This window comes from Felis catus, chromosome D4 (genome assembly GCF_018350175.1).
Source record: "Felis catus isolate Fca126 chromosome D4, F.catus_Fca126_mat1.0, whole genome shotgun sequence".
NCBI lineage: Eukaryota > Metazoa > Chordata > Mammalia > Carnivora > Felidae > Felis > Felis catus.
Window position 1 is genome coordinate 61,245,361 of NC_058380.1, and position 19,310 is coordinate 61,264,670.

At 50.4% G+C, this 19,310-nt stretch overlaps 1 protein-coding gene across 3 annotated transcripts in view; it reads left to right on the plus strand.

Moving 5' to 3' along the window:
• COL15A1 (collagen type XV alpha 1 chain) overlaps window positions 1-19,310 on the plus strand; it is a 108,249-nt gene that overhangs the window by 51,885 nt on the left and 37,054 nt on the right. For 2 of the 3 annotated variants that reach the window (XM_045043847.1, XM_006939312.3), the window contains exons 8-15: window positions 1,741-1,896; window positions 2,959-3,111; window positions 5,129-5,278; window positions 5,758-5,901; window positions 11,577-11,636; window positions 13,033-13,125; window positions 14,626-14,751; window positions 15,325-15,387. In XM_045043847.1, coding sequence (XP_044899782.1) covers window positions 1,741-1,896; window positions 2,959-3,111; window positions 5,129-5,278; window positions 5,758-5,901; window positions 11,577-11,636; window positions 13,033-13,125; window positions 14,626-14,751; window positions 15,325-15,387 — 945 coding nt within the window. The remainder of the gene's footprint in view (window positions 1-1,740; window positions 1,897-2,958; window positions 3,112-5,128; window positions 5,279-5,757; window positions 5,902-11,576; window positions 11,637-13,032; window positions 13,126-14,625; window positions 14,752-15,324; window positions 15,388-19,310) is intronic. The other variant, XM_045043848.1, reaches the window with a different exon arrangement.

Genomic DNA, 19,310 nt, shown 5'->3' on the forward strand with positions numbered 1-19,310 from the left:
TTGTGTACTCGGCTTTTATACTCGCAAAGCCGGTTTTCTAAAAGCTAGATACAGTAAGGTGCGAAAGTAAAGCACGTGTGTTTTTCTCACAGCCGGCTCTGCTGAAAACCCACGGGTCAGCTCATTCTTTCTGCTCTCCCGGGATGAAACTCAGACACTTCTCCTGCTCTCTCAGTCACTATCTGATAATAACCTATTTTCACAGCTATTTCCAAAGTTCAGTCCAGCAAAATACCAAAATTCAGTTCCTTTGTCTCCCAAATCCCAAAGAACACATATCCAGCTCACCAAATGATTTGTAGTGGGGAAAAGGGAGGGGAAAGTCCCAGCACACTGACAATTCTCTCCAAAGGAATTTTTTACCTTTTCCTATATAGCCCAGAGGCAGGTAGTAGGCCTACCCTGATGAACTGCTTTCCTTTCCTGGTCTCTTAGCCCGTCCCACACAAGTGGTCTGCTTGCTTCTTCCAGCTCATGGAAGTGTACTTAATTGTACAATGAATTAGTTGTTTTTTTTAAAATTTTACTTATTTATTTTGAGAGAGAGAGTACTTGTGAGTGAGGGAGGGGCAGAGAGAGAGAGAGAGAGAGAGAGAGGGAGAGAGAGAATCCCAAGTAGTCTCCATGCTGTCAGTGCAGAGCCTGATGCAGGGCTCAAACTCATGAACTGTGAGATCATGACCTGAGTCAAAAAAGTCAGATGCTCACCCAACTGAGTCACCCAAGCACCCCAGTGAATTAATTGTTCCTAATTGTACTTTATCGTAAAGGCCTTTGGGACTCCAGCTAAATTTGAAGCAGAAAGAGTCTCATTTTGAAAATCTGTGACATCATTTTTTCTCTCTTTTTTGGGGAGGACAGTAATTCTGCAAGAAATTCATGCTGCAAGGAATTCATGCTGCAAGGAATTTCTGCAAGGAAAAAAAGGGTTCTGTGGTCAAATATGCTTGCGAAATACTCTGTTATGTAGTATATAGCATGTCTTACAGATTCCTTATAAGTCTTGCAGCAAGGAAATCTAACTTTGATCAGCTTAGTGTTTTTAGTGTCTAAAAGAACTACTTTTTGCAAAACAAAACAAAATTACACAGAATAACCTGTGTCCCACCCCCAAGTTTAAAAGAAAAAAAAAAAAAAACCTTTGGAAACTGAGATAAAACCTGGTTTTAAAACCTAGCCAAAATTGGTGTTGCTATTTTGTGCATCTGCTGTGTAACCTCTGGAGAAGGGTATGCATTTCCCAGGGAAACTGAGTCACAGGGAAGGGGGGAAGCATGGAGTTCAGTCTGGAGAAGGCTGGGGAGGTCAGAGCTGCTGCCCACACATCTCTGAAGCACTGTCAGGGGCAAAGACATTTACTTGTTCTTACAGCTTCTGGATGGGCACATAGGGGAGGTCACAGGGAGGCAGATGCTTCTAGATAGAAGTGTTTAGAGCTGGAGCAGGGCTGGCTCAGGAGACAGGCATCACTGGTCACTGGCATGTGCAAACAGATGCTTGGAATCAACCAGCAGATACAGTCATTGTGTAGTCTCTCCTGTCCCTGGGATTCTGGGATTCTGGGACTGTCATGGGGCTGCAGTGAAGTCGAAGATAAGAAAAGTGCTTTGAGAAAAAGAAGCTAGAGAAAGGCAAGCTGATAGAGAGAGGGGTGTGGGCAGTCTGTTCTCTCCAGCCACAGGCTCGTTGATCAGGGCCAGGGGCTCAGTGATGTGGTCCCTCGCGATGCTTTTGTTCCAGAGTGTGCACACTGAAGAAGGTTTGGCAGCCACAGCAGCGGCCGGGGAGGCGGAGGTGCCCATCAGCACCGCTGGGGAAGCGGAGGCCAGCAGTGCACCCACCAGGGGGCCAGCCCTGTCCTTGTCCACTGAGGACATGGGGGAAGGGGTCACTCCAGTGAGTAGCTCAGAGTCCATTCTCCACCTCACCTGTTTCTGAGGGGTCGTGGGCATCTCTGTGGGAGGAGTCACTGGGTTTCCTTACCAGTCTGCAGAATTCAGAGTGACAGCCTTGTGGGATCAGGTCTGAATAGACATGGATTCGGAGGCTGAGGCATCTGTTGACTCATCTGGATGTTTGTGGAGTGATGTGCTGTGCACAGGTGCATAAGATAGACCAGTTCTTGGGAACAGAGTGGTAAGAGGTGCAATAGGAGAAGCACCAAAAGGGGCCAAGAGCCCAGATTTGGGGTCCTGCAAGCCTTCCTGGAGAAAAGATGCTGAAGGTAAGACCATGAGGACACCTAGAAGGAGCCTGGCAGATGGGAGTGAGACAGGTGTTCCAGGAGGGACGCCAGCAGGAACAGAGCCCTGGGGGCGTTAACAAGAACATGCAAAGAGGTCCCGTGTGAGCAAGGGGAGGTAGGGAATGTGGCTGGAGAGGCCTCTGAGACCTGAGAGCCGCGAGTCGGAGCTGGAGCATGTTCAGAAGTGGGGAATCACTGAAGGGCTAATGGCCTAGTCGGAGTAGGATTTAGAAAGTGGAGAAGGGGTGGGAGAAGCAAGCCTGGGGTCTGTGTTGTGGTCTAGGCAAGGGGCTGGGATCAGAGATCAGAGGAAGTGGTCAGTGAGGCCAGCTCACTCCTCTAACGAGAAGGAAAGCTGGGTTTTGCTCCAGCGCCATGACTTGGGCATCGGCGAAGGCCCCCCTCCTAGGAGGAGCGAAGACGGTAGGAACCGTGGTGGGTGGCCCTGAGGGTTATGGGGAGGAGCTGGGTGAGCCACACGGGGGGCATGCTGTCCAGGGACTCCTGCCTTGAGTGGTGTGTGAGGTGTGGGTTTCTGCGTGGGTGCCACATTCGAGGCAGCGGTGTGGGATGAGGTCTCAGATATACAAGCGCTTTGAAGGCGAGGAAGCAACAGGGTGCAGGTGCCCGACGGGCCTCGGCTGTCTGCCGCCTGCAGCCAAGCCGACCACAGTAGATTGCTGCTAGGTCCCTCATGATGCCTTTCCATTCAGGGTGCAGATGCTGAAGAAGGCTCGGCAGCCACAGCAGCTGAAGAGGCCGAGGTACTTGTCAGCACGGCTGGGGAAGTGGAGGCCAGCAGCGTGCCCACGGCGGGGGTGACTCTCTCCGTGTCCACCCAGGGCCTAGGGGAACAGGTGACACTGGTAAGGAGTGCAAAGTGATGCAAGGTTGAAGTTGCCACTGGGAGCAGGTCCCGGCCTTCATGCTGTTCCGCACACACCAAGGAGCCTGGATGGGGCACTTCTCTGAAGGGGAGTCGGCCAAGGTCTGGGTACACATGTGGTGGAGCCCTGTTGGCCTGGGGACCGCGCACGCTGACAGTCCCAGCAGGCCGGTGGGGAGTGAGGCTGGGGACAGGTGGAGAGCCAGCGGCGGGGGGCAGTCCCAGGGGCCCATTACCCACCACCCCCACCAGCAGTGGGGCAGGAGCTGGGGCGTGAGTGGAAGAGGTGATGACGGCACAGCCACGGCCTGTCTCTGGGCACAAATGCGGGCTATCAGAGGGTAGAGGAAGGTCAGGGTCCAAAGGCAGGGGCAAGCATTCTCAGCCCTCTTTTTAGGCAGCATGGAGACAGTGTTAGCAGCTCATGAAGGTGGGATACAGATACAGGACACTTGGCAGGTCTGTCCCTGTAATGTCATCATAGTGGCTGTCCTTCAGGTTCTCCAGACCCAACAGACTCCAACCTGGACTCCTCATGTCCGCTCCTCTTGTGGTCCCACCTCAAATGATTGGGACCCTCATCCCCTAGTTACCCAATCCAGAATTCTCTTCCCTCTACCTTATTCCCCACATCCTGTCAAGCATCAAGTCTTGTTGAGTTTTTCTCCCTGTTGTGGACCCGCCTCCTTCCCCTGCCCCTTTCCCCATGCCAGCCCGTGGACTGAGACCGCATGTCCCCCATCCAGGCAAGGGCTGAGGTCCCTGCCTCACCTGTCCATGCTCTCCCCCGACTCCTCCTGCAGGGGCAGCCCTGTGCATGGAGCCTTCCATCGCCCTCACTCCAGACCCTGCTCCCCCACTCAGCCACAAGGCCTTGCAGGGTCTGGCCTGACCGGCCTTGGTGACTGCATCTTAGGCCACCGTCTCCCTGTTTCTTGGGGCTCCCACCTCACTGACTTTCTTTCAGTTTCTTGAACGTGCCTCTTTCCTTAGAATCTTCCCATACCCTGCCCTCTCTCCCTAGAACCTTTTCGCCCCTTGGCCCTGCCTTTAATGCCAGTTTATCCTTCAGAGTTCAGCTCAAACACCACTTTATCATGGAAGGACCATCCTAGAGTGTGAAGTCTCCTCCTCAGACACATTCATGGGGCCCAAACTTCTCTTTGGAAGGCCTCATCGTAATTGTAATTAATAATAATCTTGGTAAATGGTTCATTCCTGGCTCCCTACAACCATAAGCTCTGCGAGGACAGGGAGTATATATACATCTAGTTCATTGATCTGTCTTTATCCCTGCACATAGATGGTGGGCACTCAGTGGATATTTGCTGCATGAATGGAGGGGTTGTCTGGCCATCAAATATCAACAACATTAGCCTTTGAGATCACTCCATCCATTTGCTCCCAGCCTTTTCACCTTTGGTCCACGAGAGAAACTTTGCAGTGGGGATGCTTACCTGACCAGCTGATAGCGCTTCTGGGCCCCTTGCAAGTTATGTGGATTATTTTCATTAACAAAGTGGCTGCCACCACCTTCTCTATCTCCTCTTCCCCCTCCTCCTTCTTCTTCTCTTTCATCTCTCATCTTTGACCCCTCATTCCTTATCTTTCCCCTTCATTTCCTTCCTCCCCCCACTTCTTGAAAAGCAAAGCACTTGTCATGGGGTGAGAGAAGTAGGGAGCGAGTGTTGACTCAGTAGAAAGCAGCTACCCCGGAGCTAAAGATGTGCAGGCTGAGGCCAGGCCCTCGGCACAGGTGTGCTGTAGGGGAGCCGGGAGGTGGGTGGACTGGCCTGAGAGGCGCCCTCCAGCCTGGGGCTCCAGGAGTCCGTGGGCCAAGGCAGGTCTTGCCTGAGCAGAGCTATGGCCGTGTTATCCATCTGGCTGTCTATCTGGCCATGCTATCCCTGTGGCCGTGGCTTCCTCCCTGCGCTCACACACCCACTGACCCAGGGGTATAGAAACGGCGGCCGATTCTCATGCCAATTTTGTTTCAGGGTCCAGTCGGTGAAGAAACGTTAACAACAGCAGCAGCTGCAGCAGAAGCGTCCCTCAGCACTTCTGAAGAAGAGGAAGCTCGTGGTGTCCCTACAGAGGGTCTGGCTCCCCTCGCACCCACAGCGGCCCCTGAGCAAGAGGTCACTTCTGTAAGTGGTTCTGGTATCCCGTCTGCCTCACAGCGGGGAGAGGGGTCAGTGTCACGAGACAGGAACAGTGACTGGCCCTCCCCAGGGGCAAATGCAGCCCTCAGCTTTGTGAGAGCACGTATCTGGCTGGGTAGGCGCCGTCGGAGGGAGGCAGGGTGCGGTGGAAGCAGCATGACAGAGCGGGTCAGAGAATCCGAGTCCCGACCCTGCTACCTCCTAGCTTTGTCCAGGAATTTTCTCAAGTCAGAATGGGTTGCTGGGGGCAGGGGGGAAGGAGCGCCCCATCACCAGAGGGGATGCATTTGTTGGAGGGGGATCCGAGTCTGTGAGTCTGTGCTTCTGCGAATGTGTGGTGGGTAATGACGGTCGAAGGTAAGAAAGCGTTGTGAAACGACAGTCACCCAGACTCTCCGGCAGCTGTGTGCACGTTGCGTCACAGGTAAGGTGAGGTGACTCCTCTTGTTGGTTTTGCTTTCCAGGGTCCTGGCGATGAGGAAGACCTAGCAGCCGCCTCCACGGAGGAGCCCATCCCCCTGGCTGTGGCAGAAGAGCTGGACAGCACCCTCCCTGAGGGGCCCCCACTTCCCGTACCCACAGTGGCTTCTGAAAGAACGGTCACTCCTGTAAGTGGCGTTAGAGGCACGGAGATTTGCGCGGCCGTTCTTACAGAGGAGAGAAGGAAAGTCCTGGGAGGGACTGCCCCTGGCTGGCTCAGAGCGGGTTTCAGTTTGGTTCATAAAGTTCCAAATTTGGGCGTTTGAGGGGCGTCTATCCTGGGCACACACAAGGAAGCTGCAGTTTGCAGAGGAAGAAGCAAGAGATAAAAATCTAGGGCACCTGGCTTCATGTCCCAAATCGTCCTCAATTTCAAATGAGAACTTCCTAATAGGCAGAGCTGGCAAAGATGCAAAGACCCCATTTCAAATGTCATGAGAGTCCCATCCTGAATGTGGGGAAGCCTGTAAGACTTGGTGGGGACTCGGAGGTGTGTGTGGGTGACCCTCACGTCCCTTCCAACGAGGGTTTCTATATTTCTGGGCTATACCTGTGTAGCCTCTTGCAAACACTTTCTTTACTTTGGGCCTCATTTCCTCAGCTCTCTGGGAGGGTGGCTCTGAGATCATGTCAGAGAACGCAGGTCAGGGAATGTTTGGACAGCTCTGTACACATGCATGGGGCTGTTACCACTTAGGGCTATAACTTTGTGTTTTAGAATGAGGAAACCTAGTGCTGGTTGTCAGCATGGCGGGTGTGAATCAGAATGAAATGGCTTTCAGATGTCACAGTGTTTTTTTAATGTGTATTTATTTTTGAGAGAGAGACAGAGTGTGAGCAGGGGAGGGACAGAGAGAGAGGGAGATACAGATTATGAAGCAGGCTCCAGGCTCTGAACTGTCAGCACAGAGCCTGACATGAGGCCGAACCTGTGAACCTCAAGATCATGACCTGAGCCGGAGTCGGACACTTAACCAACTGAGCCACCCAGGTGCCCCCAGATGTCACTATTTTTTTTTAATATTTATTTATTTTTGAGAGAGCATAAGCGGGGGAAGGGCACAGAGAGGAGGACAGAGGATCCGAAGTGGGCTCTGTGTGGACCGTCTGACAGCCGTGAGCCCAATGTGGGGCTCAAACTCACAAACCGGGACATCATGACCTGAGCTGAAGTCAGATGCTCAACCAACTAAGCCACCCAAGTGCCCCTAGATGTCACTATTTTTAAGAGACAATCTGGTGACCAGATAGGGTATATCAGCTTCTCAACAGCACTTGGTTACCCACGCTTTCAAAGCCTTGACTCGAGCTACAGGCGTGTGACCCTTCACAGTGCTCCAGGGCTGGCCCGTGAGGGGAGGGCTGTGGGATCAGACTCAAGAGCACACTGGCGTCCAGAGGCCAGTGTGGACCTCGTCCAGTGGCCCAGTGGTCGTCAGCACTGCTTAACTGTCTCTTTATTTAGAGTCTGTCCATTCATTTATTGACTTACTCATGGACTCAGCACAGCAACTCAGGGCCTCAGTCCAGACACTTGGAGATAGAAATGGGCATGGCCTCGTTCCTATTCCCAAGGAGTTCACGGTTGAGGGGCAGGAAATAAGCTGTTTGCACTGATGTTTGTGAAACACTCTGTGTTCTGAGTTTATCTGACCCTATTCATACCACCTCTGTCTGGTACAAGGTGAATGGGCCCCAGTCTGTCGGTGAGGGTTGTGAGACCTCCAGAAACCTGTCTGCTGTTACATGCCTCGAGGAAGCAGAGGTGACTTTCAAACTGAGGCATGTGGGCCAGCAGAGCTCATGCTCTTGAACTTCCCTGAGAGTGTGGTGAGGTGGAAAGGTGTCAGACTGGGGGCCAGGAGGCCAGGGTTCTTTCCGGGGATGTCACTGACCCGTGATGTGTCCTGAATGTCAATGTTACCATCTGTAAACAGAGGTAGGTAGACAAGAGCTCTGGTTTTTAACGCTCTCGGTACGTTAGAGACACCAGGACATTTTAAACGCTGCAGGTGTCTGAATCCACTGCCAGACCAATTGAGGAGCCCCTCCACCTGGGGTTCAAGCTCCCAGGAGATTCTGCCATACAACTCACTGGGACCCACCCAGTGTATGGCTGTGATGTCATACACTGTGACTGCCAAAACACCAAGACCATATCCCCCCACAGTGACGCCACATCAGTGCAGCACATGTACATAGAACCAGCTCTCCTTTTTCCTTTTCAGAAACCTTTTATCATGGAAATTGTAAAAATTCACAAAAGGCTTTAGAGTACTATAATAAGCCCCCCCCATACCCGTGACCCTGTGTGAATAAATATCAACTTGCCCGTGTGCTTTATCTCCTCCACCTTCTTTGGCCATCTTTTTGGAGCAGAGATGGAGGCTGGAAATATGTTTAAGTAAATCCCAAATATGGCATCATCTAACTGGTAAATACTTTAATGCACATTGCTAATAGGTTGATCTGGGACTCCCCCCTCCAGCATTAGCCACAATGCTGTCCATCAGTGGTCATTCTGATTGGATGTCATTATCCTTCTAACAACATTAACAATGGTTCCTTCATATTGTCTGATACCCTAGTTGTTAAAAAATGCCTTTTTGCAATTAGTTTGTCTCTGGATCCCAACACTTACTACACACTGTGTTTGGCTGATGTGTTTCTTAAGCCTCTTTGGGTCTATGATTGTCTCCCACCTTCCTTTTTCTTTGTACCATCAATTTGTTGGAGAAACTGGGTCATTTGTCCTTCGATCCCTTGTTTTTTCCACTTGGACAAGTTGGCACTCGAGGGCCTCCCCAGACCAGCTGTGTTGGTGGGAAGGTAGATTACTATTTCTGAGAAAGTTCTTTGTCAACACATGTTAACAACCGTAAAACGACATATTATTGATCCAGAAACTTCTGTTCTAGGAATTAATCCTAAAGGAGGTAGTCTTATATGTAAAAAAAACTGTGTGCAAATTTGCTAATCTCAGTATTGCCCATAATAGAATAGAATTGAACACGGTTTAACTAGACAACAGTAGGGGGTTGATTGAATAAAGTATATTCAAGTAATGGAACATCATGCAGCTATTAAAGTTATACTTCTTAGGAGTATTTAATGATGGGAGAAATACAACATAATGTCGGGTGATAAAAGCTGGTTATAAACTTCAGTTACGTTGTGTGGTCTTAACTATTTAAAAGTTGGGGCCCCTGGGTGGCTTAGTCGGATAAGTGTCCAACTCTTGATCTCAGCTCAGGTCTTGATTTCAGGGTCATGACTTCAAGCCCCACATTGGGCTTTGCACTGGGCATGAAGCCTACTTAAAAAAAAAAAAAATAAGAAGAAGAATAGACACACTCACAAACCCTGGAAGGAAATGCCCTCCCTGATCGTTAGTAGTTGTGGTCTCAAAGTGGCAGAACTGTGGAAGGATGGTAGGTTCCTAATACAGTTTGGTGTTTTCGCCATGAGCGTATGGCTTTTACAATGGGAATTTTTAAAAGCTCTAAGAAGAGTTGGGCTGAGGGGGGGGGGGGCAGGGAAGTGGGGAGGGAAAGACAAACACACAGTATTTCATCCTGGCACGTGACTAATAACAGATCACCCCTAAGTGCCTGTGTCAGGAACTGGCAATGAGGTGAAATGGAAGCCTCTGTTTGAGCAAATGGTTTAAAAGCACAATAGGGACCAGTCAAGCGAGCACTCACTCTGGAACCTTATTAGGATCATTATGAATCTCAGAGTCAGCCAAAGCAGTGAATGAAAGGGACATCCACATCTGGCCCTGCCGTAGACCTGTGACAAATTTCTCACCTGTATCTTTGGTTACTCATACATAAAATGGGGTCATAGTACTCGCGTCTCAGGTTGTGCTGGGGATTAAATGAATTAACACATGAAAAAGTTTACCTAGTGCATGGTACACACTCAACAAATTAGTATATTGAATTATTTTGCAGATGAGGCCCAGAGAGGTTAGGGGTCACACAGGGCCACATTGCTCCCGGGAGATGAGTAGGGGTGAAAACCTTGGTGTCTGCACTTTCTACCTTTGGTTTTTGCAGTGTCCACAACCACCCGTCTTCAGACATAGGTCAGAAGTTGGTCAGCAAGGTCCCTGCAGTTCAAATGAGGTCACTCCATTTCTAAGGTCTTCCCACTAGTCGTTTGGCAAATACTATTAAGAGCCTAGTGTCTTCTGGGTGTTAGGGACACAGCAGAGACTAGAGGGCCACACCTCTGTCTTCATGGGGCTTGCTGCAAGGCCCCTGGCCATCCTCAGCTTGCTAAACAGCTCACTCATCAGAGCTGAGCCACTCCACGTCCCAAATGCATAGACCAGGTTTTAACCACATCTTTTTGTTTTAGGATCAGAGAGGGCATGTGGGAATGGAAGGGCAGGTTGGGCCCAAAGGAGAAAAGGCTGGTGCTGTGACCATTCTAGAGACCACACTGGATCTGGTCATGTGCCTTGAGCATGTTATTTGGGGTTAGTCAATTCTGGTCAAGGAAATAGCAGGAGTACTGAGAGGACTGAGCCCCAAAGAAACCAAATTGAGAGTCGGGGAGACCCACAAAAACATTGTGGGGCTCAATTCTTGCCACATCTTACCAACCAGTGACCTTGACCTCTGCAGCCAGTTTCTCCACCTGTAATCAGAGGGTCCTTCCAATTCTGGTGTCCTGTGGCTAGACTCCAGGCTCTGTCCCTGAATTTTTTTCCTGGGAAAGCTTCAGGCAAACGGGAGCTTCAGAGACCTGGGTGTGCTTGTAGTAGCTGTAGAATTTTTGGAGAGATCTTTACCCCTTCTGTGCTCCGGTTTCTCCATCTGTAAAACAGGGGTGGTGATGACTACCCCACACAGAAGTAGTCAGAATGAAATGAGGTGATGTTGGTGGAACTGCTTTGTCTGGTGTCTGTCACCACAGAAAAACAACAAACTCCTCCTTCTGAAGCAACAGTGAAGTTTAACTGTTGCCGAGGGGATATGCCCGCAGCAACCAGGGCCATGGCCCCCCAGGAGCCCCACATCCTGGGGAGGTCCTGCTCAGGGAGCCTACTCTGGCAATAGGCAGCAACCTGGCTGCCTCTGGAGACTCTTTGTCAGCCCGCTGGTCCTGGTCCTCTGCCCTCCTCACCTTCCCCAGGGCTGAGGCCGTCTCCCAGGGTGGAGGGTGCTCCGGCCCTGATGCCTCTTGAGGCTGCCTGTGAGGACATTGGGGAGGGTGGTGTCCTCACTTTGATCTGACCTCCTCAGTGGACTTTAGATGTCACCAGTGTTCTGGGGAGCAGTAAGAGAGTCAGAGGAGGACATCATACCACTCAGGTTTTGTGCAGATTTACCGTTCATGTTTCCATTCCTTCCTGGGGCTCAGGCCATTCTGACACCTTTTTTGTCAGAGGAGGCAGGCCTATAGGCAAGACAGGCTACAGGGCTGGTGGGAGGGGCAGGGCGACCAGGACCTGCTTCAGAGGGAGGCATGCTGGGCCTGGCTACCAGGCTCTGGCAGGACCTAGATGGGGGGGGGGGGGGGGGGGTGGTCCTAGGTGACAGGGTGGGGAGGGTCCCTACTGCCTGGTTATTTCTACCATATCCACCTACCCTACACATGTGGTGCAGAAACAAAGGGCTCCTGAGCCCAGGGTGGGACAAGGTGCCCTTGGGCTGGCGCAGAAAACAAAGCCTTCTTCACCCCTGCAGAAGCTTCATCTTAAAGATGAGTGGTTTCTACAGAGAAGAGGAGGGACAGTGGCGGGGGGGGGGGTGGTTGCCTAGCACTCCACTGACCATCTCGTTCTCTTTAGGGTGAAGCTGGGGAGGGGCTTCCTGGCCACCCTGAACCTGTCAGGCCTACTGCAGCCACGGTGAGACCCCCTGTCCAGGTTCCTCACACACACAGTGTTAAGGGACTGGGGTTGCTGACAAGTAGCCACAGGCTAAGGATTCTACCTTTCTTTTATTTTTAAAAATTTTTTCAACGTTTCTGAGAGAGAGAGAGAGAGAGAGAGACAGCACAAGCGGTGGGGGGTCAGAGAGAGAGGGAGACACAGAAACCAAAGCAGACTCCAGGCTCTGAGCCTTCAGCACAGATCCTGATGGAGGGCTTTAACCTGCAAACCGTGGGATCATGACCTGAGCCGAAGTCCGGCGCTTAACCGACTGAGTCACCCAGGCGCCCCTAATGATTCTACCTTTCAATCCAAGATGCCTCCAGTGAGACCTCGGGGCTCAGTGAGCTCAGGAGCAGAGTCTGTTTATGTCCCATTCATATCCTGCACCCTGAAGGACCCACGCGTCTGTCAACCACGTCCCAAACAGCTCGTCACCATCCCCCCAGACCCGCTCCTCCCTCAGGACGCTCCCGTCTCTGGGAGTGGCACCCCATCTTCCTGGTCACCAAGACAGAAATCAGGAAACAACCTGCAGTGGCCCTCTGCCTCCCACACCCCATCCGGTCAGTCTACAAGCCCCGAGTCTAGCTGTGCAGTGCCTCCCGGTCCCTCAGACGGTGGCAGCAGCCACCCTGTCACTACCTCCCTTCTGCATGTGCACACCACTGCCGCCCCTCTAAACCCAGCCCAACTCCTCCTTGGAGCCTCTTAGCAGGTGCCCCACGGACATTCCATGATTGAATTAAGCCTCTCCTGGTTCCTGTCTTTGGGAATTAAATACCAGAAAAGAGTTTCAGAAATTACCTTTTGTTCTTTGGAGGAATTTGATGGCATTCAACAAGTATGCACTGAGTGTCTTCTTGGTACCAGATCTTATGCTAGATACTGGGCATCCAGAGGTATCTCAGGATTGGGCAGATTCTGGGTCTAGAGTCTAGAGGGGCTGACAGACACATGCAACTGAGCTTCAAGTCAGGTGGCCCTACTACCAAATCGAGACCTCAGTAGAGGTTAGTGGGGAACACAGAGTAGGGAGAGATGAATTCCACCTGGAAATGGGGTAGGTAAGAGGGCTTCATGGAGGAGGTGAGAGTGGAACTAGGCCTTGAAGGATGAGTAGGAGTTTGAAAGGCAGGAAGGGAGGCTGAGAAGATGTGAAAGAGCATAGTATGTTTGAGGACCTATTGGCTGTGCAGCGGGAGGTGGTGAGGGAGGAGGGGAGCAGTGGAGGGGGAAGTGGGAGAAAAGGCTGGAAGGAAAGTGGGCAGCAGCAGTTACTGGGCTACAGAATCAGGGAAGAGTTTTGGTGACGTGGCTGTCCTTGGAGTAGCAGGTGAAACCAAGTGGTGGGACTTTCTTCTCTCTCCAGGTGAGCGCTGAGGCCGAGGGCTCTGGCCTGGGCTGGGGATCAGACGTCGGCTCTGGCTCTGGGGACCTCGTGCGCACTGAGGAGCTGTTAAGAGTAAGTGTGAGAATGACACTACCTGGTGCCTGGGATTGCCCTCTCGATAATCAGGAGGATTATACTTTCCCTCCACATTTGTATATGTTTGGCATTTTCCACTTCAGTCAGTTTTGTTTTAAGTGAATATGAGCCTTAGTTTATATTTAGGACCTCCACTTTCCCACTTGCCCCCTTTCCCTGGCATTCGGGGCTATTTCACAGCAAGTATGCCCATGACCTTCACCACTGCCTTGGCTCTGCCCCCATCCCCTTTACCGATGATACAGAACTGACTGCTGGCCTCTTCTCTAGGTAGCATTTAGCACTTGGCTTCCAGGCCCTTCTTGAAATCCTCCCTACCCTGATGCAACCCCTACTACCAGTTCAGACCACTCCTTCTCCCTCTTTGCTCCTGCTCCCCCAGCCTTCAGTCCAAGGCGGGGCCCCCATCGTCCCTGGTTCCTGGGAAGCACCTCTCTTCTCCAGCTGCAGCTGATGGCTTTGTTCCGGGGCCCCAACCTCCCCGCCAGCCCTTCGTCTGAGTCCCAGTGCTGAATCCCTACCTAGGACACTCCACTCAGTTACCCATCTGCCTCCTCCTCAGGATAGGGAAGGAAGGGTTCTGGACTCGCTGGATAAGTGGAGTGGGAGTCACATGGGTCTTCCGGGCTGGTGGGATCAGCCAACCCAGCCAGAAGCGAAAGAGACTAGTACACTGCAGAGTAGTATATAACCCTTTTAATAAGGGTTAACAACAGGCAGTTTTTGACCACTCTGCCAGGTAATCAGAAAACTAAGTTAGCCAGAGCACCTCTGAAAATTCCAACTGATTGGATTTTTATTATATATATATATATACACACACACACACACACACACACACACACACACACACATATGTATATATATGGAGAAAACATGATATAATGGGCTCAGAAAGACTTGGGTTAAAATCCCAGATTTTCTAATATTAGCTGTGAGTGGGTGAGCTCAAACCAAGCCACAATATCCTACTGAGCCTTAGTTCCCCATCAGCTAAGTGGGAATACCAGTCTCTACTTACAGTGTTACTGTGAGGAAAAGAGAGAATGGGTGGAACATATATGTTCTGATGTTCTGTATATGTTTATCCCCTCCCCCGCTGTTTCTTTTCTTTTCTTTTTTCTAATAATTTATTGTCAAGTTAGCTAACATACAGTGTATACAGTGTGCTCTTGGTTTTGGGGGTAGATTCCCCCGACTCATCACTTACATACAACACCCAGTGCTCGTCCCAACAAGTGCCCTCCTCAGTGCCCATCACCAACTTTCCCTCTGTTCCCCCCCACCCCAAATCAACCTTCAGTTCGTTCTCCACACTCAAGAGTCTCTTATGGTTTGCCTCCCTCTCTGTTTGAAACTATTTTTTCTCCTTCCCTCCCCACCATGGTCTTCTGTTAAGTTTCTCAAGTTCCACATGTGAGTGAAAACATATGTCTTTCTCCCCTGCTGTTTCTTAACAGAGTATCTGCCTTTTAGGGTCCCCCAGGTCCCCCGGGCCCACCCGGCTCACCTGGGATTCCAGGAAAACCAGGAACTGATGTTTTCATGGGACCCCCTGGATCACCTGGAAAGGATGGAGCTGCTGGTGAACCTGGGCCCCCGGTGAGCCCCTGGGGTCATGTCCCCCTCTCCATGGCCATGAGACTTCCTCTATCCAAGGTGGGGTGTACAGACCCCATACCCCAGCATGAAGACTCACGATAGAGAACGAGCAGCTAGCTAACATTTGTAAACAAAAGTCCTCCTCAGCTGAGTCATTACTAAGGCTCATAAGAAGCAGAAGCCGAGAAACACACCATCCTATACACTGTTTTGCAGCTTTATCTTAGTATAGGAAATGCAGACTCGTGGAATCTTGGAATTATAGGACATATCAACGTGCAGGGCCTGGGGCAGGGGGTCCTTAGAGACCCTCTAGTCTGACTCAACCTCCTGTTCCCCCTCAGAGGGGAAAATGCAACCCAGAGAATGAAGGACACTCGTCCAGGGGTACACAGCCAGCAGTGGCCATGCTGGGGCCAGGGACCAGCATTCCACCCTGGACCAACACAATGCTCCTGGACCCACTGGCCTCACCCACTCCGTCATCCCAGCCCTGGCCTCCTTTTCCAAGAAAGGTTCATGCTTGATTCCTATCAGAGATGTTATGAGCTGATTGTCGCTGATGTTCTCCAGGGCCCCGAGGGACAGCCTGGACCCGATGGAGCCTCCGGCCTTCCTGGGATGAAGGGGGAGAAGGTACGGGCAGGGGGGGTTCCAACACATGGGGGCCACCAGGCCCACACTGTCTCTGACCTCTGGGCCTGTCCTTGCCTCTTAGGTGAAGGACCCTTTCTGATCCCCTCCTAATCCTCTCTCTGCTGGATGTCCCCATCCCAGGGCTCTTGATGCCCAAACCTGAGCTCAGCATCTCCAGCTTTAGTGAATGGTGCTGCCATCTACCCAGTCACGAGGATGCAAAGGCAGAATCTCTAACCCCTTCTTCCTCTCTTTTCCTGCCGTGCCCCACCTGTTGCTAGGACTGGCCTGCCTGACAGTCACCTCTCTTGCCTGTCTCCACCCTGATCTGATGTTCACCTCTCCTGGCCCGCATGATGGCATCAGGCTTCTCGCCAGCGTCCCATCTCCCCACCTGTAACCCAGCTTCTGCCCACCTGCCGCACCTGTCCATCTTCCTGCTGCAGGCTCTCTCCAGTCACAGCCCTCTCCACTGAGAAGGCACTGAACCCTGACTGTGTGCAGACCTGCCTTCCCAGCTCCATCTCCTGCTGCTCCCTCACGTGGCTTCTGGGTCAACCAGCAGCACTACTGTGGGCATGCTCTTCCTGGACAGCCCCCTGGCCTTTGCACATGCTTTCTCCCCATCTCAGGTGATCTTTCCCTTTTCTCATCCTCCAAGGGCCAGTTAGGATACATCCTCTGAGAAGCCCTTTCAGACTCCCTATTAGCAGAAGGGAGCCCTCCTTCCTGCGCTTTCCGTTAGCACGGTATTTGTTCTGCTGGGACTCCTCTTAGCCAATGTTAGCTTACCTGTGCCCCCACCCCTCCCCTGACAAACAGCACTAGCACTGTCTGTGTGTCCTTAGTTTCTGGCTCAGGCCCCTGTTAGCGTTTGGCTGGCGAATCTGCTGCTCCCTTCACTCTCTTCATTCTCTGTAAGCCTGTCTCTCTTCGGTCTGCAAACCCCACGTGGTGCCTTGGAGGCGGGGTTCCTGCCCCTACAGTGTTCCCATCCGGGGTTGATGAGATAAGCCAAGTCCCCTGCAAAGGAGGGCAATAAAGATAAGGTAAGCCTCTGTGTGGTGATACAGGCAGGCATGAGTTTAACTGGGGTTCAGAGGAGGAAGGGTCCCTCCCAGCTGGGATAAGGACCAAGGTCTTCTGTGTGCTCCACGGCATGAAGTCGTGGAAAATGTCAACTCCCTAGACACCACCATCTTCACGGAACTGATTTTCCAGTTTCCGACAGCTCTCCAGTGTGTTTATTTTAATTGAAACAGTAACTCGATTTTCACAGAAACCTCCTTTCTCAGAAAAAGAAGAAAGAAACGGTTGTCAAGCTGTATAGAACTCTCTCTATAAGTACCGACTATTTCATAAGAAATTAGATTCTTCGGGAAACATCACAGACCCACACTGTTCCTCCCTGTCCTTCTTGCCAGCTCTCCTGCACCCGCCCCCACATGCCCCTCCCTTGCTCGTCTGGCATTTAAAAATACCCGTGCCCACATCCGCACGCTGACACCAGAGTAAGCACGCTCTGCACTGTTCAGGGGAGCAGCCGTGCACAGGGTGGCAGGCTTGTATAGGATGATTGTTGGAGATCAATTACATTCCCCACCTCCACCCCCCAAAATTTGCTGTGAGTCCTAATTCATTGCACTATGTGCATAAGATGCTTTCTGGTCAAGTAAAAGCAGATTCTAGAAGGACTTGGAAACTTACATCTGGAGAGCTCAAAGGAATCGTTGCAGATGACATTTACCTAAAAATAACTTTTAAAAGCCAAAAGTAAACCAAGGAGCATAGTATGGATGTAAAATAATAGAAATGTACTACAGAAAATGAGCAGTCTCTGGGAGGGAACCCAGCATAAGATCCAATGATACAGCTGATCCTTGACTCCCCTCCACAATATCTGTACTTCAGGCTTGCACACCTCCAAGGGACTCATTTCTTGCCAGGAAGTGCCTTCCGCAGTTGCATGGATTCTTGTAAGGAGATCTTTTCTCATGCTGCTCAGAAAGCAGCCTCCTTCTCACTTACAGGGCGCATAGACCAGTCTGGGCAGTTGTCTAAAGGGGAGTTTTTTCCCAGAGAATGAGGTCCAAGCTTATCTGACTGGAAAAAAAAATATTGTCATATATAATCATTATTTTCAAATGTAGGATTGTCATCAAAATGTGGATGGTCATTAAGAATTCTTGAAATAAATAGTTGATTCTATGTTGAGTTCCATGATAGGAGTACTCCTTAATTTATTTTCCCAAAATTAAGATGAACAGCTACTCTGAGATCTTTAGCCCAGGAAGGAACAGGCGAAGAGTATCCTGATTTCTCAGCTACTGAATGTTCCTGGAAAGGATGCTGAAGAACGTGCCGGAGATGCGTCTCTATGACATTCCTTTCTGCTTTTTGCATTGCACACTGTGACAGCCGGATCTGCGGCACACATGTAGCATTTACTATTGTCACTCTTTTCCTTCGTTCACACTCTGAATGATTCATTGTATTCTTCAGTGTCAAAAGGTGCTGGGACACCGAGGCAGAAAAGAGCTTGTGTTTTGACATTTTCTTCAGTGTCCAGAACTGCTGAGGGACATGGAGTTCCCCGTAATGGGCTTTGAATGATCTCACTGAGCCACCAAAATGTCAGTGTTGGGCCTTATAAAGCAGATTCTGTCTTCCCCATGGGATGAGAAGAAATGCAAGTAATTCATCATCGCCTTCCCTTTCTCTATGTAACCCCAGTTTGGTTTTGAGCAATTATCTAAATCTTACACACTAAAAACAGGGTGCCCCTTAAGAACCTAAGCAGTGAGTACATCATAATCGGGTGTCAGGATATTTTCCTGACTCCTTTTGTGAATCCTCAGAGATTCTCCCATTGGAGGCCCCCAACCACAGTCCCCTGATGTAGGGCCATATCTCCTGTGGTTGACCACTCCTGGCCACCAGTTCCCTTTGGTCCTCCCCTCTGCTCAGAACTCACAGCTGGCTCCATTCTATGGGACCCACATGTGTTTAACAAGGATCCAGTAATGGGTTTGGAGCTCGTAACAGCTTATTTCAATTAAAAATTCCAATAGTGGCCCGATTTCCTATTTAATATCTCCTTTAACCATCATATGTGTTTGGTACAAAATCAGGATTATGGGCCTCCATAAAACCAAATAGACCAAGGTCAATTGTAATTGTAACTAATTGAAGTTATCGATGTAACAAACACCATGAGCAAAAGTGACAGACAGCCACAAGGCAGTAAGTTGTGCCATCTGAAATACCACAACAGAAAACGACAATCCATGTATTTATTAGGTTTTTTGATGTTCCTGTGTGTTGAAGTCTAATAATGTCCTTGGCAAATCTGATAACTATAATGAGCAGAAATTTCTAATGCATTCTGAAGCATGATTTTGTAGCACTCCTGCACCTCATTCTTTTACAGTATTTCCCTTGTAGAACTGACCTCTCCACACTTCATCTCCACAACCAGACCTGCAGCTTGGCTGGCTGAAATTGTAAGACACACAAGCCTCACCCCGAGGAATTGGATATAGGTCTGCCATTATCATTTTGGGAGCAGAGAGTCTTTGCTGACTCTTGTAATTGGAGTTTCCCAGTTGTCACTCGATCTGTTCGTGTAAATTCCAGTTAAGACGAGCACTCCCATCCGCAAGCTGATCTGCTCAGATTCCAAAATGGTGGCCACCAAATCTGTGAGCCAATGGAATGGGTCTAAATACTACCTTTTTGCATGTACAAGCTGGATAAAATCATCTGCTTCTGAGACCGGTAACTCAAGGTCCAAAATATCTTCTAGACTTCCTATGAAACTGCTACAAGACATACTCTTAATTTGAAGAGCTGGGAAGGCAATTTAAAAAAGACAGTTTTTCACTTTCCAAACATAATTTTCTTTGACAGGCTCAGCTGGCAAC